Consider the following 15,815-nt stretch of genomic DNA (forward strand, 5'->3'; position numbering starts at 1 on the left):
TTCGGCAGCCACCGGGCCCGAGAACAGCCCTACGTACCTAGGTACTCTGCTATATACACACGTATGTACTTAATGTATGTACATGTGTAAGTACATGTGTATTTCCGGGCTTCTAGAAAAGAGAAAGAAAAAAAAGGTGATGTAACTAAGCACCGGCACGGGGCGGAAGGCTGGGAGGCTGGGATCAGCTCGTTCGAACGAAGTTATTCCCTTCCGGTAGCTAGGGGCGAGAGATTGTGTGTGTGTGGTGCGTGCGTTGGGCGCGTGTGCGTGTGTTAGAGACCGGGTTAGTGGGACGGAGGCGGCGGAGCGGCGGAGGTCGCTATGCTACTTACATGTACGTATTACGAACTGCCGGCCGGTGGGTGGGGTGCTTGAGTAAAGCAATGAGAAGGGCTCGGCGGGCTTGGGTGGCTTGGAAGTTGGGTGGCTTGTAATTGGGTGGAAGTTGTGTGGTCGTCTGTGGAAGTTGAAGGCTTGGAGCATCGTGATATCGCATGGTGGATTAACCATCAAGGCTAGAAATAAATGTTCCCCCTTCGGTCACCGATCATACGTTATAGTTAAGCCGTATGCGTAAAAACGGGCTCAGGCACATGCACAGGCACAGCCTCACAGGCACAGGTGGTTACATATCTCCACTTGATAACCCGCAAAACATCCGAAAGCACATAAAACCCACCAATGAATCTTCCCCGTTCCGCCGAGAAAGAAAAACTCAGATCGAGTGACGTCCCGAGATTGCGTGTGCGGTGCGCAAGTCGGCAGTTGATATTCGGAACTAACTAACGTTAGTTACCCCGGAAGTAAGCTGCGAACGTGAATGTGAACGCCGGATCTCCCAACAGAACCATATATTCCTGCACGCCGTACCTGCCCGCCGTACCACTACATACCTGCCCGCTGACAGGCGCTGACAGGCGGCAGCGGAAGCAGGTACACTACATTTCGCGCGGCATGTGCCAGAGCAGAAAAGAAAGAAGAAAAAATAAATCTGCGGGATTTTGCGAGTTGGCAGGATGTGTTGACGGCACCGAACGTGCAGACCCAGGCACCGGAGCTGCACATGGACGTCTGTCGGTCGGTCGGTCGTGCTGATCCCTGTGCAGCAGGCCGGATTCTTCCTCCCACGTAGAGTTAGTAGGTATGGCCGCGCACATGCTGGCACTCGTTGCGTGCTGCGTGTCGAGTGTGTGGTGTGTGCGCCCGCCCGAATCGTGTTAATCGATCATCGCGGCGACCTGATCTTCCCGCAGACTAGGAGGCGGGGGAAGAGGGGAACACCTTGATCGGCCAACCGGGCGCGCAGAAGATTGCCGTTAAGTTGAAGCCAGGTACTCTACATAGGTATGTAGGCGGTGGCTGATCAAACTCCAGAGTCCGGCCATGGCCGTGCAAGTCTCCTGTGCAAAGCCGTGCTCTCTTAACAAACCGTGGGGGTAACTACCTGGGTATATCCACGCCCAATACCGACACTTACGGGTGCTTCTAGAACTCCAGCTGTGGACCATGGTCTGATTCTACCGGCTCAGGGGTTCACTTCTTTCACATACGGTACCCACAGTAGGTGTCTAACGCAAGACATCGTCCTAGGTATCTAGTTACCAACAACTATATCTGCCGTGCACACGGGTCCGGTAACTACTCTACACCACTCGAGCACGTTTTTGCCACGTGGAGTGCACAGGAAGCTGGATTCTTAGCCGGGTGGAGACGGGCGTGGGTGATCGAGCGCGTGGGCAGTGGGCGGTGGGGCCGTAGTTACGGGGGGAGGAAACGAGAGGTTTCTTACGTAGTCCGTGTACAGGACAAAGGCTGATGATGACTGCAGTTTGACTTGTGGCTGCCGTGTTTCGGGAGAGTGTAGAGTACTCTACCGGTAATCTAGTTACTACATACCTAGCTGATATAATAATAATCCTGCGGACAGATTTGTGGCTGGTGAGCATGGCGTTGTCGGCAGGATTGTTTGATGAGCATTTGCGGGTCCCGACTCCCACCGGCCGCATCCGAAGTCAAATGTCTGAGTCGTAAGCCTGCCACCATCAGCATGGCCTGATTCTCGTCTCTTACCAGCGGTTGAATTACCAGAAAATTCCTGACAGGTGTCTGCTTTTTTTTTGTTGCGAGTGTCTCGAAAATCGCATGATCCCATCGCTTAGGTTTGCCAGGGTTGGTTGGTTTTGGGGGTGGCCATAAAACTGTCCTCCGTCTCGTCCGCCAGCCAGGGAGGCTAGCAGGGTAGAATCGTAGATCTTTCGTTAAGGGAAAAATTTAAAATATCCCGGCCGGTGTTGAAACTCCGCTGGTGGTTGTGGAGGCTGAATGAAATGCTTGGGGTGATTGTGTTCGTGACTCGACTGGCAGGAGGGCATCATGAGATCCGGTCTCCAGACTTATGGATAGTTAGCAGCTCATGTTTCTACGAAACACGGTGATTGACCAGCGAGGCAACTCCCAGTGTCGCTGGAGTGTTACAATTGCATTGGAAAGTACTCTACGTATTGTTGCGAGGCAAAATCTTCGCCGAGAAATTGTGTATGCAGACATGAGCTGACATTCGGTAATCCGTCCATAGCCAGGCCAGCCCCCCCACTCCTCGCCTGTAGGAGTTTCCGCAGCAGTCCGTTCGCCGCGCTCATCATCGAGCCTTTGGCGAAAGAAACCTGTGGAGGCTTCAGATCTACTGTCTCCAGAACCCCTAGATCTGCTGTTTCCACTGCCCTGTATGAGAGGCAACTGATTCTCTCGCCGTAACTAGTATGTACGTAGGCCGGTGAGGCGTGATGTAGCTCAAATTCACGACACGTGGAGAACGCGCGAGCGACTTGCGTTGCGGGTTCCCTGAGTGGATCCGGCCTCCAGTGTCCAGGTATATAGAGAATCTACTTTTACTATGGCTGGGTCTCGCCTGCAGACAGCATATTGGTGGTTGATTTGGTGGTTTGGGACATGCAAGTTATGTACGTACCCAAGCAAAGACATCTACAGAATATGTCAACGGATTCCTTACGTAGCATGGATCCCTGATGACAGTGATGTTGTGCGATGCGACTAGGCTCCTCAACCCGACATCGCAGCTCAACAGTGCTAGCATTACGGATGAGGCTCGGTGGTCTTTTGTTCTCCATCTACATGCCATATGTAGTATAGAATTTGGATCTTCACGATAAAAGACCACGACAAACCAAACGAACCACCCCGCGAGCTTTGACCGAAGATCCGCAAAACGTTAATTGATCATAATATAACTTGGCTACGACGGCCATTTAAACACTCCAAAAACTCAAGCGTGTCGTATTAATGGGAACTATAGAAACACCGCCGACAACGGTGCATAGGGGCTTCGGACTTTTGGCGGATGAACTGAACAGGGTGGTGTGCCGCAATGGTAGGCATAAATGCTGGAGGAGAGACATATACATGTATGAATGCCTCGATAAATAGATACTGTTAGTCTGTTTGAGCTGCCGGGACATTGACTGCCCGGATTTTAAGGGCTTCAAGGCACATCGTAGACAGTCAATACATATAGTAAAAGTCCGTGGCATTGGCCAATCCATCTAGAATATGGACGGTCGGTCTTCATAATGCTTCCGAGGTTCTACTCTACCGTCCGGAGAAGCCCAAAGGAAGGGAAAAATCCCCAAACACAAAGCCCGGAAAATGGGATAAATGGCGGGTACCGGACCAAGGATCCAGAAGCGAGTTCGATTCGTCGACCCAATGGGTGCAAGAGTATGGTAGAGTAACAACTACCGCTTGACTGCGTCAGATGCCGACCTTTCTCGACTTTCTCGTATGATTCCCATCTCAGGCTCCAGACGGGATTTGTCGGGAAAGCCCACAAGCGCTGGAAAGAGAGGCTCCGAGAGGTTACCGATACCTATAATGGTGGTTTTTAAAATTTCCGTACTGTGTGGATCGATCCAGCCGCTTTTTCGTTTCCGCACGGCTTCCGCTGTAGCTGTCATGAGTTAGGTATGCGCGCAAGGCTAGTGCTTGTATCTGTCCCGGATGAAGTGGCGTGTCCTCGGTTTCAAAGCACCATGGGTGCCGGATGGCTACCCCTGCTGTATTTTTTTTATTCCTAGGCTGGAGATTCCTCGAACGACATGCCATCGGTGCATCGGTAAATCGGTATCGTAGGAGCTCTCGAGGTAGCGTACAGTTGTACATGCTTAAGGACAGTGAGGTCGGCAGCTTATTGCAACAGCTCGTCCCTGTGGTTTTTTGAATCGCTCCCAGCCAACTATTCCGGCAAGCCACAACCGCACAACAAATAAGTCGTTTCCGATTCCGAGTGCCTACCATACGTACTGCCTAAAGACGGAATATAAACACTCACACGGCCCTCCTCCTTTTCTTGCTAGCCCTACTAGTCTCCCGCAAGATACATACTACATAGCTTTTCGCTCGCCATCTCCAATCTAATACATACTTGGCTCAACAGTACGAACATCCTCCTCGAGCAAAAGACATACCGCATTCATTGGACGTCCTCCTTGACTATCGATTCCAGTGGTGCTTTCGTTCTTCTCTGAAAAAGACGAATACTTTTGTATGAAAGACAACATGTGGGCCGACTATCCATTCCCGTTAATATCCACTCCGGCTGTTGACCGCGGCGTATGATCTCCTCCTCCTCCCCTTCTTCTGTTTTCCGGGCATATGGCTAATCGTTTTTGTGGATATTCAGTACACCGACCAATTCGTCAAATCCTCGTCGAAAATGGCATTAACGCACAACGTCCTGATCCGAGGCATGAACGCCATGTACCTGCAGTGCGAATACGTCACGCCCGACACGACCTACGACTTTCTGACGTTCTGCCAATGCTGGAGCGAGATGCTGCACAACCACCACGAGTGCGAGGAGATGGCGTATTTCCCGGTAATAGAGAAGGCCGTTGGCGTCGAGGGACTGGCGGAGTCGAATTTGGACGAGCATGAGGTGCGTACTCTCTCTCTCCCTCCCGTCCTCGGATTTCGTGTGTGTACAGTCGATGTCTGACGAACGTTTCCATCAACACAGGCCTTCATGCCCGGACTCCGTAAGTTCGACGACTACGTCTACAACGCCACGCCCTACAATTTCTCGGGCCAGAAGCTCTACCAGATCCTCGACTCGTTCGCCGCGGCCCTGCAGATGCATTTGACCGACGAGATTGTGTGGATCCTCTCGCTCAGCAAATACAAGCACCTGGACCTAGCCGCGATTGATGTCCAGCACGGCATGTACGTGAAAGCGCACTCCTCGCGCCTCCGGCTGCTCCCGTACCTCCTCACGAACCACGACCTCACCTACGAAGGCGGGATTCACTCCTGGTGGCCAACGGGCAACAGAGCCCGCGATATGTTCCTGCGGTATATCTGCACGCTGTGGAATCGGGGCGCGTGGAAGTACAGTGCCTGCTCGCTCGGCGGGAAACCGAGGCGGCTCCAGGGGATAAAGTGGGATAAGCTCGACGACGTCACGGTCGAGACGGCTATGGTGGAGCTGGATATCGAGATCGGTCCCAAGCCGCCGGATAAGGCGTATACCAGGATTTCGAAGGAGGTGCCGCATGTCACGCATAGCCCGAGTGAAAGCCAGTTCAGCTCGAGGAGTGTGACGAGGCTAGTTTGAGTGAAGATACGAGTTTGAGAGGGTCGGTTTCGTTGGCGTTTTTCTTTTCTCATTGGGGAGGGGTTTGTTTTTGTTTTTGTTTTTGGAAAAATGGGGGTGTTACGTGATATAGAAACTCAGCTTTGTGATAGACGGCAACAAACGGTCGATTTTTTTTACCTAAATAGTTACATATTTACTTACTATAATAGTACAAGTACATACATGAAAACGCAAGATTCGAAGCAGAAGACGACCACAAAATTTCTCCCGTGAAGCCATGAAGATGTGAGGATGATGTACCTATCATAGTAGGTGTGTCATAATCTTGCCACAACCGATCAGATATCATGATCACGAACATGCGCAGCAAACAACCGTCCAACCGTCCACTACTCCACTTTGGTTACGTGGGGCGCGGCAAATCCAACAGATAGTGAACGTATACCGGAGTAGGTAGTATTCCTACCTATGTACTTTATCAACACTCAGCCGGCGAAGCGCCCACTCCTTCCAAGTTTCTAGGAAAGACATCCCACTGCCGGATGGACTTCCCTCCTGAGAGCACGCGTAACAACTGGACTACTATATACCTATGAACGCCCCACGTTAATATAATGCGGCAGCATTAACCTGGTTGAAGGGCTGGGTGCACGTCCCTCCTCCGTCAGTGCCTACATATGGCCATCGGCCGGGACCATTGTTGAAATTAATGCTTGAGTTTATGATTTTCAGGCAGAATGTGCGGTAGGATGTACCTATCGGACCGAGATTCACGATATTGGGGCAGATGTGCTTGGTTACTATTTACCGGTACTAGTAGTAGATAGTAGTGCCGTGGTTGCGCATTATCTGTAGGTAACAAGTATCCATCAGGCCGCTGCATCGGGCACTCGGATCTGACCGATCTCGTCGTCCTCCAAGTTCCAGCCACGCCACTCAGCCTGTCATGTCCGGTCCCGGTCCAAGTGAAAATGGAGGAACAAAAAATCAAAATCAAAATCACGATACTATGATAATAATCATTCAAATGAACCTCCACACCGGTTTACCAATAAAACTAGAGCTTGTTCATGGACTAGTACTAGGTAGTAGTGCAGTCGGCCTTCATCACGGCTCGGAACAGCACTGCCACTATCTTTCTCGCCGCTATCCTGGGATACAGCCCTGCCGATATATGTCGATATAGCACATTCGGTCGCCGCCTCCAATAACAACCAGTAGATATGTAACTATTCACTAATGATAACTCATGATGGCATCGTTGCGGTTGAAGTCTGCATACCTACTAGTAGGTACTGGTTATCTCGTATGCGCTTGTTCGCGATGCCATCACGATCTAATGGTCTCTACTATAGCCGAAAGAAAAGGGGTGAAGACTGCCGCGTCACTCTCCAGGTTGCTGGGATCATGGCCATCACTCGCTCTCGGCGGCTCGGACCGGATTAATCAAAAGCAAACTAGTTCACCCTGGGCGGATCTGCACGGATGCTGACACCTGTCGTCAACTGCACAGGGACCCCACAGTGAATTCCTGTAGCAGCGGAAGTGAAAGCAACATCGATATCTATCTACATCTCCATACACCGCAGCAATGACCTCCTTCTCCCACCTCAATGACGCCGAAGAAAAGGCCAAGATGCTCGGCGGCGAGCTCTACCATGCCTTCGTCCCCTCGCTCGTCGCCGAGCGCGCACGCTGCAGCGCCGCCTGCCACGCTTTCAACTCGGCCAGTGGACTATCCCGCGTCGAGCGTGCAAACATGTGGAACGCGTATGTACATCCGGCATTGCCGCCGCCGCCCGCTGACGCGTAAAGCATCACCAACACGCCCGCGTTTCCCGCCGACACGCCCGAAGACGCGCTCGAGAGCGAGCCCTGGGTCGAGGCGCCAGTCCACATCGACTACGGAACGCACGTCACGTGCGGCGAGAACGTGTTCATCAACTTCAACTGCACCATCATTGACACGTGCAAGGTGACCATCGGCTCGCGCACCCTCATCGGCCCGAACGTCTCGCTGTACACCGGGAGTCACCCGCTCGACCCCGATGTAAGGAAGGGCACGGCCGGGCCCGAGTACGGCAAGGAGATTCACGTTGGTGAGGATTGTTGGATTGGCGGGGGAGCTACGGTTCTTGCCGGAGTGACGATCGGGAAAGGCGCGGTGGTCGGCGCCGGGAGTGTTGTTACCAAGGTGGGGGATTCGATTTTCGCGAGGAAGGGGGATGAGTAAGAGGTTGTTGTGCTGATGGCGCTGGGGGACTACAGGATGTTCCGGAGTACGCAGTGGTCGCTGGAAACCCGGCGAAAGTTGTAAGACGGCTGCGACCGGTCGAGGAGAGCGTGCCACGTAATGACGCGCGGGCGCTGGTGAAGCGGCTAGAGGCCTTGGAGGCGGAGGTAAGGGATATCAAGGGACAGCTTGCGGCTGCCGCCAAGTAAATGTCTCGGAGGTGGAGGAGGTGAGGGATATCGAGATTCGAGGGACAGCTTTGCGGCTGCCACGAAGGAGTAAGCGGCTAGCGTACTGTGATTCGGGGGCTCTTGAGGTGGAAGAACAATAGAAAGACATGTATATTCCGACGTGTGAAACCACTGCATCTTTTGGTATGTGGCGGAATAGATGGAACTCAGTCAACACATTTATTCTCCACTGCTTGTCCACTCATCTTTCCTCTAATCCCCATAAACCTTCAGTCATTTTCAATATCGCAAAACATGTCCGCAACCTCCAAACCCCATATCTTGATCATTGGCGCAGGAATCTCCGGTCTCTGCTTCGCCCTGCAGATACTCACCCACGCAAACAAATTCTATACCGTCACAGTCTTCGAGAAGGCACGCGGCCACCCCCCTCTCTCACCTTCATCGCACCGCTGACATCCCCCCACAGTCAAGGACCGCGGACCCATCAACCGGCTTCTGCATCATCCTTTCTCCGAATGCAATCCGCGTGCTCCGCACGCTCTCGATCGACCTTGTCGCGATCGGAGCAGCGCGTCCACTAACACACACCCGCTTCCACTCGCACACCGGCTCTCTCCTTCTTTCGGCCGACCACGTCGTCCCCGGCGATCCCGAATCCCTCCTCACCGTCGAGCGGGGGAAGATGGTGCGCGCGCTTCTCGACCGCCTGCAAGAGCTCGGCGGAGTAGTGGAGTGGGACCACAAGCTCTCCAGCATCTGCACGGACGAATCCACCTCCACCGTCGAGGCTGTCTTTTCCTGCGGGCGACGGGCGACAGGTAGTCTCCTCGTGGGTGCGGACGGCACGTGGTCCTCCGTCTGTCACAGCATCCCGCAGCCGCACGCGCCGCTCTCCCCGCCGTGGAGCCTCCCCATCCTGCGCCTCCTCCGGTCTCCACTCCTCCTCTTCCGTTCCAAGGAGGAGGCATGGATGCCCCAGCCCACCCGCTGGACCGCACTCTACGGCATCACCCCGCCGCTGCCGGACCACCTCGTGACGCCGTACGGCGCGCTGCAGCTGTACGTGCGAGACGGAAAACCAGGCGCGTACGCGACGTACTCGCTCGGGGGCAACCGGCTATTCTGGATATGTTACGAGAGCAGCCGGCCATCCGCCGCCGCGTTTTCGGGCGAGGATGCGGAACGGACGAGAGATGAGTTCAAGAGCGCGGTGTATGGCTCCGAGGGCGGGTTCACGCTCGGCGACGTGATGAAAGATAGTCAGATGATGAAAGTGCGCTTGTGGCATGCCGTGTTTGAGAACGTGCGCGACGGCAGGGTCGTCCTCATTGGCGACGCGGCGCATCCGCAGACTACGTTTCTTGGGCAGGGTGCGGGAAGGGGTATAGAGGAGGGAGCGGAGCTGCGGAGGGCGCTGTTGCGCAAAGCGTGGGGTGGGGAGGGGGCGGGGGTGGGAGTGAGTGGGTTCGTGGACGGTGCCAGGACGAGGGGGAGGGATGTGGCCGAGATGGGGTGGTGGGCGGGATGTACGGTCATGGGTGATTGGTGGTGGAGCAGGAAGGCGAGAGATTGGCTTCTGAGGTATCTTGCGTGGGACGAGAGGAGGTACAAGGAGAGATGTGCTAGGAAAAGGGAGGAGGCGAAGGCGAAGGCGAAGGATAAGTCGCCCGCGCTGGCCACGGTAAAGCCGGTGAAGCGGCAGGAGAATTGGCTGCTCGACTACTGTGTCCCCGTGGAAACAGAGGAAGATTTCTGGCTCGCGCAGAAGGCGAAGCTGAGAGAGGGCGAACAGGCAAAGGGATGGTGCAGTCGCTGTGGACAGGTGCTGCGAGTGCTAGCCTATGCACTTGTCTTCCTGCTAGGCGTCAAGTTCCTGCTTGTCATGAGGGTGGACGCGTCCATAGCGTAGAGTAGGCGTCGGTAATCGGCAATCGGATGGTTCGTTTAGTTTTACGGATATGAATGAATTTTAGCCATACCATCATCAACCCGGGTCCCGAAGTCGTAGGTAGTCCATTGGCTCATCGTTTAATGAAGCGGCGAATCGAAACGTGTGGCCAGGAATAGCCGCGACAGTCGTCGTCGCGGATGAGGGATCATGGATATGAAGTTTTTGTGGCGTGAAAATCAGTCAACATCCAGAGCTTTTGAGAGCGGGGTAAAAACATGGCGAACTCTATCGTGAAGAACCGCAAGAACTCTGAACCATAATCAGCGACGTGAGTTGTGATGTCGTTAGGTATGACTTACCTAGCTCGACCGCGAACAATAAACATAAATTTACGGCCTTTACACGGTAGTTACATAGCAGGTGGTTAAGTATGACACCCAGGCCCCAGGCCGCTCCTCCTCTTCCTCCAGGCTCCTCCTGGAGGCTGGCTCCCTGCACGTAGCCCCATGACACTCCGTAAATTCATCACAGATTCATAACATCATGCGTGCGCCATGGGTAGGGGGAGAATGTCTAAGAATAACCCAACATCAACATGGTCTGTGCCGTCTTTTATGCTATCTACCCCGCCCGACAGTGGGCCGGCTAATTGTGCCCGCACGACCGCCTCAAAAAAAACCGAAAAAACCGAAAACAAACCGAAAAGGAATTTTTAATCCTTTATCGTAATCCTCGTAAATTCCTCGGCGGCTATCACGGCGGGGATACCCAGCATATCCTGCGTGCTCAGTCCGCAACCGCAATCGATTGTGAATAGGTATCACATCGGAAAGGGATGGCGGGTGTTACAACAACCGTTGCAGTTGCGCTCCTGTCTATGCTGCTTGCTGCTTGATGCTTCTACTTTAAACTGCACGGTAAGCACTTGAGCGGCGGCGGCGGCGGGGAGAGAGGGGCAAGTAGGGCGGGGGTTGCTCGATCCACGTGCCGTCACTCGGAGACCAAGGGTGAACCCTTGTGGATGCAACCGTTTCTGCCTTGAATCTCATCCTTTCTATGATGAATGTACTGCTCGGGGGATCAGGGGTAAGTGCACATCGACAAGCGGTAACCAGAACTCTTCCCCTAAGTACTCACTGCTTCCGCGCGCAGTGTCTGCTACAGGCGTGGATGGCTGCTGCTTGTTGGTTTGTTTGTTCACTCGTTCTGCTTGTTTTGCTTCACTTCCGCGGACTGTCGATACTCCAGGTACTAGTGGTAATAGAAGTAGTAGTAGTAGGTAGTAGCGCATTGTTGCTTGCTACATAGCCAAAGAATCCGAACGGGCCGCATCTGCCCACCCCTGGGCCCTGGGTCATAGGCTTCAGCCTTCAGGGCAGGACTCGAGTCTTGGTCCAAAGTCAAGACACTCGAATCCATGTTTCCCAATCGACGCCGCCACTCAACACTCTGCAGAAAAAGAAGAATCCTACATACCTTACAGCACGGCCGGTAGATGCCATGCGCACTCTGATAGGCCAGATTACCTACCTAGACGGTGGCAGAGATGTTGACCTCTGGCAGAGATCGGAGGGGAGAGTCCCATTCGGGCACTAGCAGCCGGAGATACCGCGCCTACCTGCCATGATGCGCATGGGAATGGGGATTGTTTGTTGATACCTAAAGTTGCTTTTTTGCCACTTGGGTGGGGTTCACTGCATTGAAGTCTTTAACGATTGGAGGTGGTGTCGGAGACATTAGAGTAGGTATGATCTGTGGTGAGGTTGCACTATTGGCTGCATGTTGAATTCGCCACGATGAGCATTTGCAAGTACCGTGGGTATTCAAGTACCTATGCAAGAGTACATATCTCAATGAGAAAGAAGTACTCCCACGCGCCATTCACTTACCATCACTCGTGCCCTGAATTGTTCCCAATCGATGAATAATCGTCACGACTCACGACATCACAATTCGCTCGCTCACGACAAAACCCCGCACACGGCACCACAACCAACCGATGTTACACAGCATCTTTGCAGCACATCGGGGATTGATATCGATGACTGGCTCGCTTGGCTGCTTAAGCGCTCCGTTGCTGACGCTGCATGCAGTTGCAGTGCGCTAGGCAGATGCTAGGTAAATAACTAACAGGGACGGGAGGCTAAACTGATGTGGGGCTGAACCACCCCCCTCCCCCCTTCGAGGCGATGTTGGTGGATGATGCCAGTTTCTTCAAAGTAGGGATGGCGGTGCATATCATGTTGGATTTTCTTCTGCTTTTTCTTTCCTTTTTTTTCTCTTTCGGTGGTGAGTTGAGCGTGGATCTGTTCACCGGAGGTAGTTGTTGGGGGTGATATCTGGGCGTGATATTGGGCTTGCTGGCGGTAACGTCGTCTTGAACACCGAAAATGGGTGGGTGATCGATGGCGTGAATGCAAATCCTGACCAATCAACGTGGGGCTTGTTGAAGTGAACCTTCTTCAAGCAGCCTTCCGGTGGCGACGAACTTGCTGATTGGCTCTCAGAGAGTTTCTCTTACTCCCGACGGACAGCCGGTATGTATGTACCTTATGCACACGCCGCCGCCACTATTTACGAAAGCCCCTCGATCGTGAATACCTGAAGTTCCTACACGCCGTGAGAGGTTGAAACAAAACGGGAGACGTTTGCACGGTGTGGTGGCGTGCTCGCATTGCGTACCTACATGAGTGCTCTCGACGGCGGCGCGGCAGGCGGCTTTGCGGGGAAGATCGGGACACCAAGAAGCTTGTTTTTATTTTACCTAGGAGGAGGAGGCTGGTGGATCGGGCAACTTGGTCTTCGTGGGCAGTGCTACCGTATGCGTTCGTCTCCCGAGACCTCCGCCGTCTTCGGAATCTTCACCATCTGGGCCGGCCAGAATTCCTGTGGCTGGCTGGCCAGTGGCCACTGCGGCCTACCGTGTTGCACAATACATATAGAGGCAATCCTTCAGGCTGAGTTCAGCGCTTCGGTTTTTGCAGCATAACCCAACAGTCCAACGATCCTTCAGGAAGACACCTCTCTACATACCTACATAATTACTCTAGATCTCTTGGGCCTTCACACGCATATGCATCTCTTCACATCCACTCTCCAGGCACACTACAATTTCGAGGGGATTTGGATCTTCAAGATGGGGCCAATCGATGCCTATTTTTAGCTAGGAACGACGGAGGAGGTAGTACTATATTGTAGAGTACATATAGGTAAGTAACGACTCACGAGTGAGTCTGGCAGCTGGTAGGAAGTTCCCTGGCCGTCATTGTCGGTCTGTCGTTCTTCACAAATCTGTAGATACCTCATACTCTACATCCTATACCTACTCTTCTTACGTCTCTGCCCTTTCCTCCAGAGTTGCCTTAGGCCTGTCCGTGCGGTCGCTCCCATGCATCATGCAAAGCTGGAAGTTCGCCAAACAACTTTTTTACAAGGGCTGGGATGCAGTTGGGGTTGGGCGAGTCGGCGCGTAGAGAGTGAAGCGAGTCCGTCTGATTGGCGGAGCCCGGTACCGCCCCCACGAGTCGACAGGGAAACAAAGTGGCTCACGAGCCATTTAGCTGCCCGTCCCTAAGTCGAGCAACTCGTCGTGCCTATCAGTACGCAGATCTCACTCCCATGCACCACCAAGCTTGCAGAACTTCTCTGCCGAAGTGTGGAACTCACCCAATCGCTGCTCTCCAAGCGCTTCCTGCGACCCATCGAACGTTGGCTTGGTGGCCCCCCCGCCTTTCCTACTCTTGCACGCCGCTGTAATGCGATGATGCTGTACGTTTCTTGTGGTGGCTCAGGTGGGCTGGCCCGCGAGCATAAAGACCCACCATCTTCCCCCCATTTCGAGTTCTCTTTTCCTTTCTTCCCCATCAACGAGCAAGTCTCTTTATCATTCACTCTTCAGGTATTCGAGCTAGTCTCTTACCTTTTTTTCTCGCTTTTAGTTTATTCCCAAAGACCCGGTGTCTTAATTCTTTTCACTCTACCTATTCAAACTTTTTTCCAAGTCTGCAAGCCAGCAAATCAATATCATTAATTTACCCAATCTTCACGTTTACTAATAAATCCCCCCCACCTAAACCTTACTCATCATGTCTACCTCTGCTGCCGGAACCACTTTCAACCTCCGAACTCCCGCCCACATCAAGAGCTGCCACGTCACGGGCTCTTGGGACAACTATGGCAAGCGTTACCAGATGACTCCCGACCCCGCTGCCGGCGCCGGATACTGGACTTTGACGCTCAAGTTCGGTGCCACCATGGCTCCCTCGCGCTACTTCTACTACGTATGTCATCTCGACGATCTGGAGACGGGCCTTGTCCTCCCTACCCCCACGCTCGTGAACATCCCCGCTAACGCACCCCGCAGTTCATCCTCGATGGCTACTTCGAGTCCCACGACCCCAACATGCAGACTATTGTCGAGCCCAGCCGCAAGCTGACTCTTAACATCCTCGACTACGGTATTCCCTCCTCGCCCGCTTCGACCACCTCGTCCCGCTCGTCCCGCCGTTCTTCCCCCTCTTCCGTGTCCTCGCCCACTTCGTCCGTGCGCTCCTCGAAGCGCTCCGGAGGTGTCTACGACCTGCCCTCCCCGCTCGCGGATTCGTCCGAGGACTACTACCACCACTCCAACCATGGCCGCACTCGCTCTCCCCACCGCCAACAATCCGAACTATCGTACCTCGTCCACCCCCAGCCCCGCAACCCCTTGGCTGCCCACAAGCTCACTCTTGACACCAACTACTACGCCGGCCGACCCGTCAGCGTCATGACCCACGCTGCCACCACTGCCGGCGCCGGGAGCCCGTCCTCATCTCGCTCCGGATCTTCTTGCGGGTCGCTTTCGTCCCGCGGATCTTCCCCGCTCACTCCCTACGACAGTGATGATGAGGACCGCTACGTGCGCTACGCCCCGGCCCCCAAGGGTGCTGATGAGGACCTGTCCTACCGTCTTGAGCGCAGCCTCCGCATGTAAATTCGTCACCGATAAATTTGAATAGTCTCAGCGCCACTGCGCCGACTGTTTCTACCCCGACGATAATACGAGCTCAGGCCCTACCGACTGACGAATCTTATACGATTATTTTGAGTGTGTGTGTGTGTGTGTGTGTGTTTGCGGCGTGCATAGCGTGGAAAGGAGCATTTGAACCGGAGTTTGGGATATACGGATATATGGGACGATCATTGCGGATACCGAAAGGAAATACCTACCAACTAGTACTACTACTGCATAGCGTTGCAATACAGACCTCGCGGACCAGCCATCGCAGCGACGAAGAACCAAAAAAATTTGTTTTTTCATGCGCTTGCTTTTTGTGTTGTCTGCCTTTTTTTTCCTTTGTTTTATTTTTGATGTCATTATTACTGCCCCTTGAGGATCTGTCGGGATTTGGGTTCGGTGTTTTGTTCGGTGCGATGGTGGGGTCGCGTTCGGGGACGCCTGGATGTTGGTCTTTCTGTTGTGGTGTGCGGGATCCGGGTCGGGTGTCGGCGGGGAGAGGGGGAGGAACGGGCATTTATGTGTGTCAGTGTGTTAGTGTGACAGTGCGCCTTATGATGAATGGAATGAGATCAAGTTCGAACATTTGGACCGTGGCGGTGATGTGAATCTAATCGTCAATAAGGCGGCGCGAAACTGCGAAGTTAAGCGGCAGGACAGTTCCGTCTGACATCGAGGAGAATTCATACGTCCCTGTCTGAGGCAGGTAGACGACAATAGATGGATGGTAGACGGACACTTGAACACAGAATATCGAGCTGTCTATAGTAGAACGCCAAAAACCCACCCAAAGCAACTAAACTCTCTCACTCCGACGCAGGAACTCTTCTGACGCAGCACCCTCCGCACTCCCCGGAAGCCGCGGTGATGGTAGATGAAACAGTCGTACT

The 15,815-nt window shown here is 53.6% G+C and overlaps 4 protein-coding genes across 4 annotated transcripts; all 4 read left to right on the forward strand.

Annotated features, from left to right (window-relative positions):
* Positions 1-4,224: 4,224 nt before the first annotated feature.
* On the forward strand, positions 4,225-5,854 carry BZA05DRAFT_394321 (uncharacterized protein). Its single transcript, XM_051483312.1, has 3 exons — positions 4,225-4,629; positions 4,700-4,954; positions 5,036-5,854. Exons 1-3 carry the CDS (start codon positions 4,564-4,566, stop codon positions 5,627-5,629), a joined length of 915 nt encoding a protein of 304 aa, XP_051340970.1. The 5' UTR covers positions 4,225-4,563; the 3' UTR covers positions 5,630-5,854.
* A 1,195-nt stretch (positions 5,855-7,049) lies between these two features.
* On the forward strand, positions 7,050-7,917 carry BZA05DRAFT_266456 (trimeric LpxA-like protein). Its single transcript, XM_051480188.1, has 2 exons — positions 7,050-7,381; positions 7,427-7,917. The coding sequence occupies exons 1-2, from the start codon at positions 7,203-7,205 to the stop codon at positions 7,842-7,844; spliced, it is 597 nt and encodes a 198-aa protein (XP_051340971.1). The 5' UTR covers positions 7,050-7,202; the 3' UTR covers positions 7,845-7,917.
* A 412-nt stretch (positions 7,918-8,329) lies between these two features.
* On the forward strand, positions 8,330-9,947 carry BZA05DRAFT_473062 (uncharacterized protein; the record flags this gene model as incomplete). Its single annotated transcript, XM_051488043.1, has 2 exons — positions 8,330-8,437; positions 8,505-9,947. 2 exons carry the CDS (start codon positions 8,330-8,332, stop codon positions 9,945-9,947), a joined length of 1,551 nt encoding a protein of 516 aa, XP_051340972.1.
* Positions 9,948-13,792: 3,845 nt separating this feature from the next.
* Positions 13,793-15,039, forward strand: BZA05DRAFT_394331 (uncharacterized protein). Its single transcript, XM_051483313.1, has 2 exons — positions 13,793-14,209; positions 14,293-15,039. Exons 1-2 carry the CDS (start codon positions 14,015-14,017, stop codon positions 14,899-14,901), a joined length of 804 nt encoding a protein of 267 aa, XP_051340973.1. The 5' UTR covers positions 13,793-14,014; the 3' UTR covers positions 14,902-15,039.
* The last annotated feature ends 776 nt before the right edge of the window (positions 15,040-15,815 follow it).

Source organism: Tricharina praecox (assembly GCF_024521635.1).
Source record: "Tricharina praecox strain CBS 144465 chromosome Unknown BZA05scaffold_8, whole genome shotgun sequence".
NCBI lineage: Eukaryota > Fungi > Ascomycota > Pezizomycetes > Pezizales > Pyronemataceae > Tricharina > Tricharina praecox.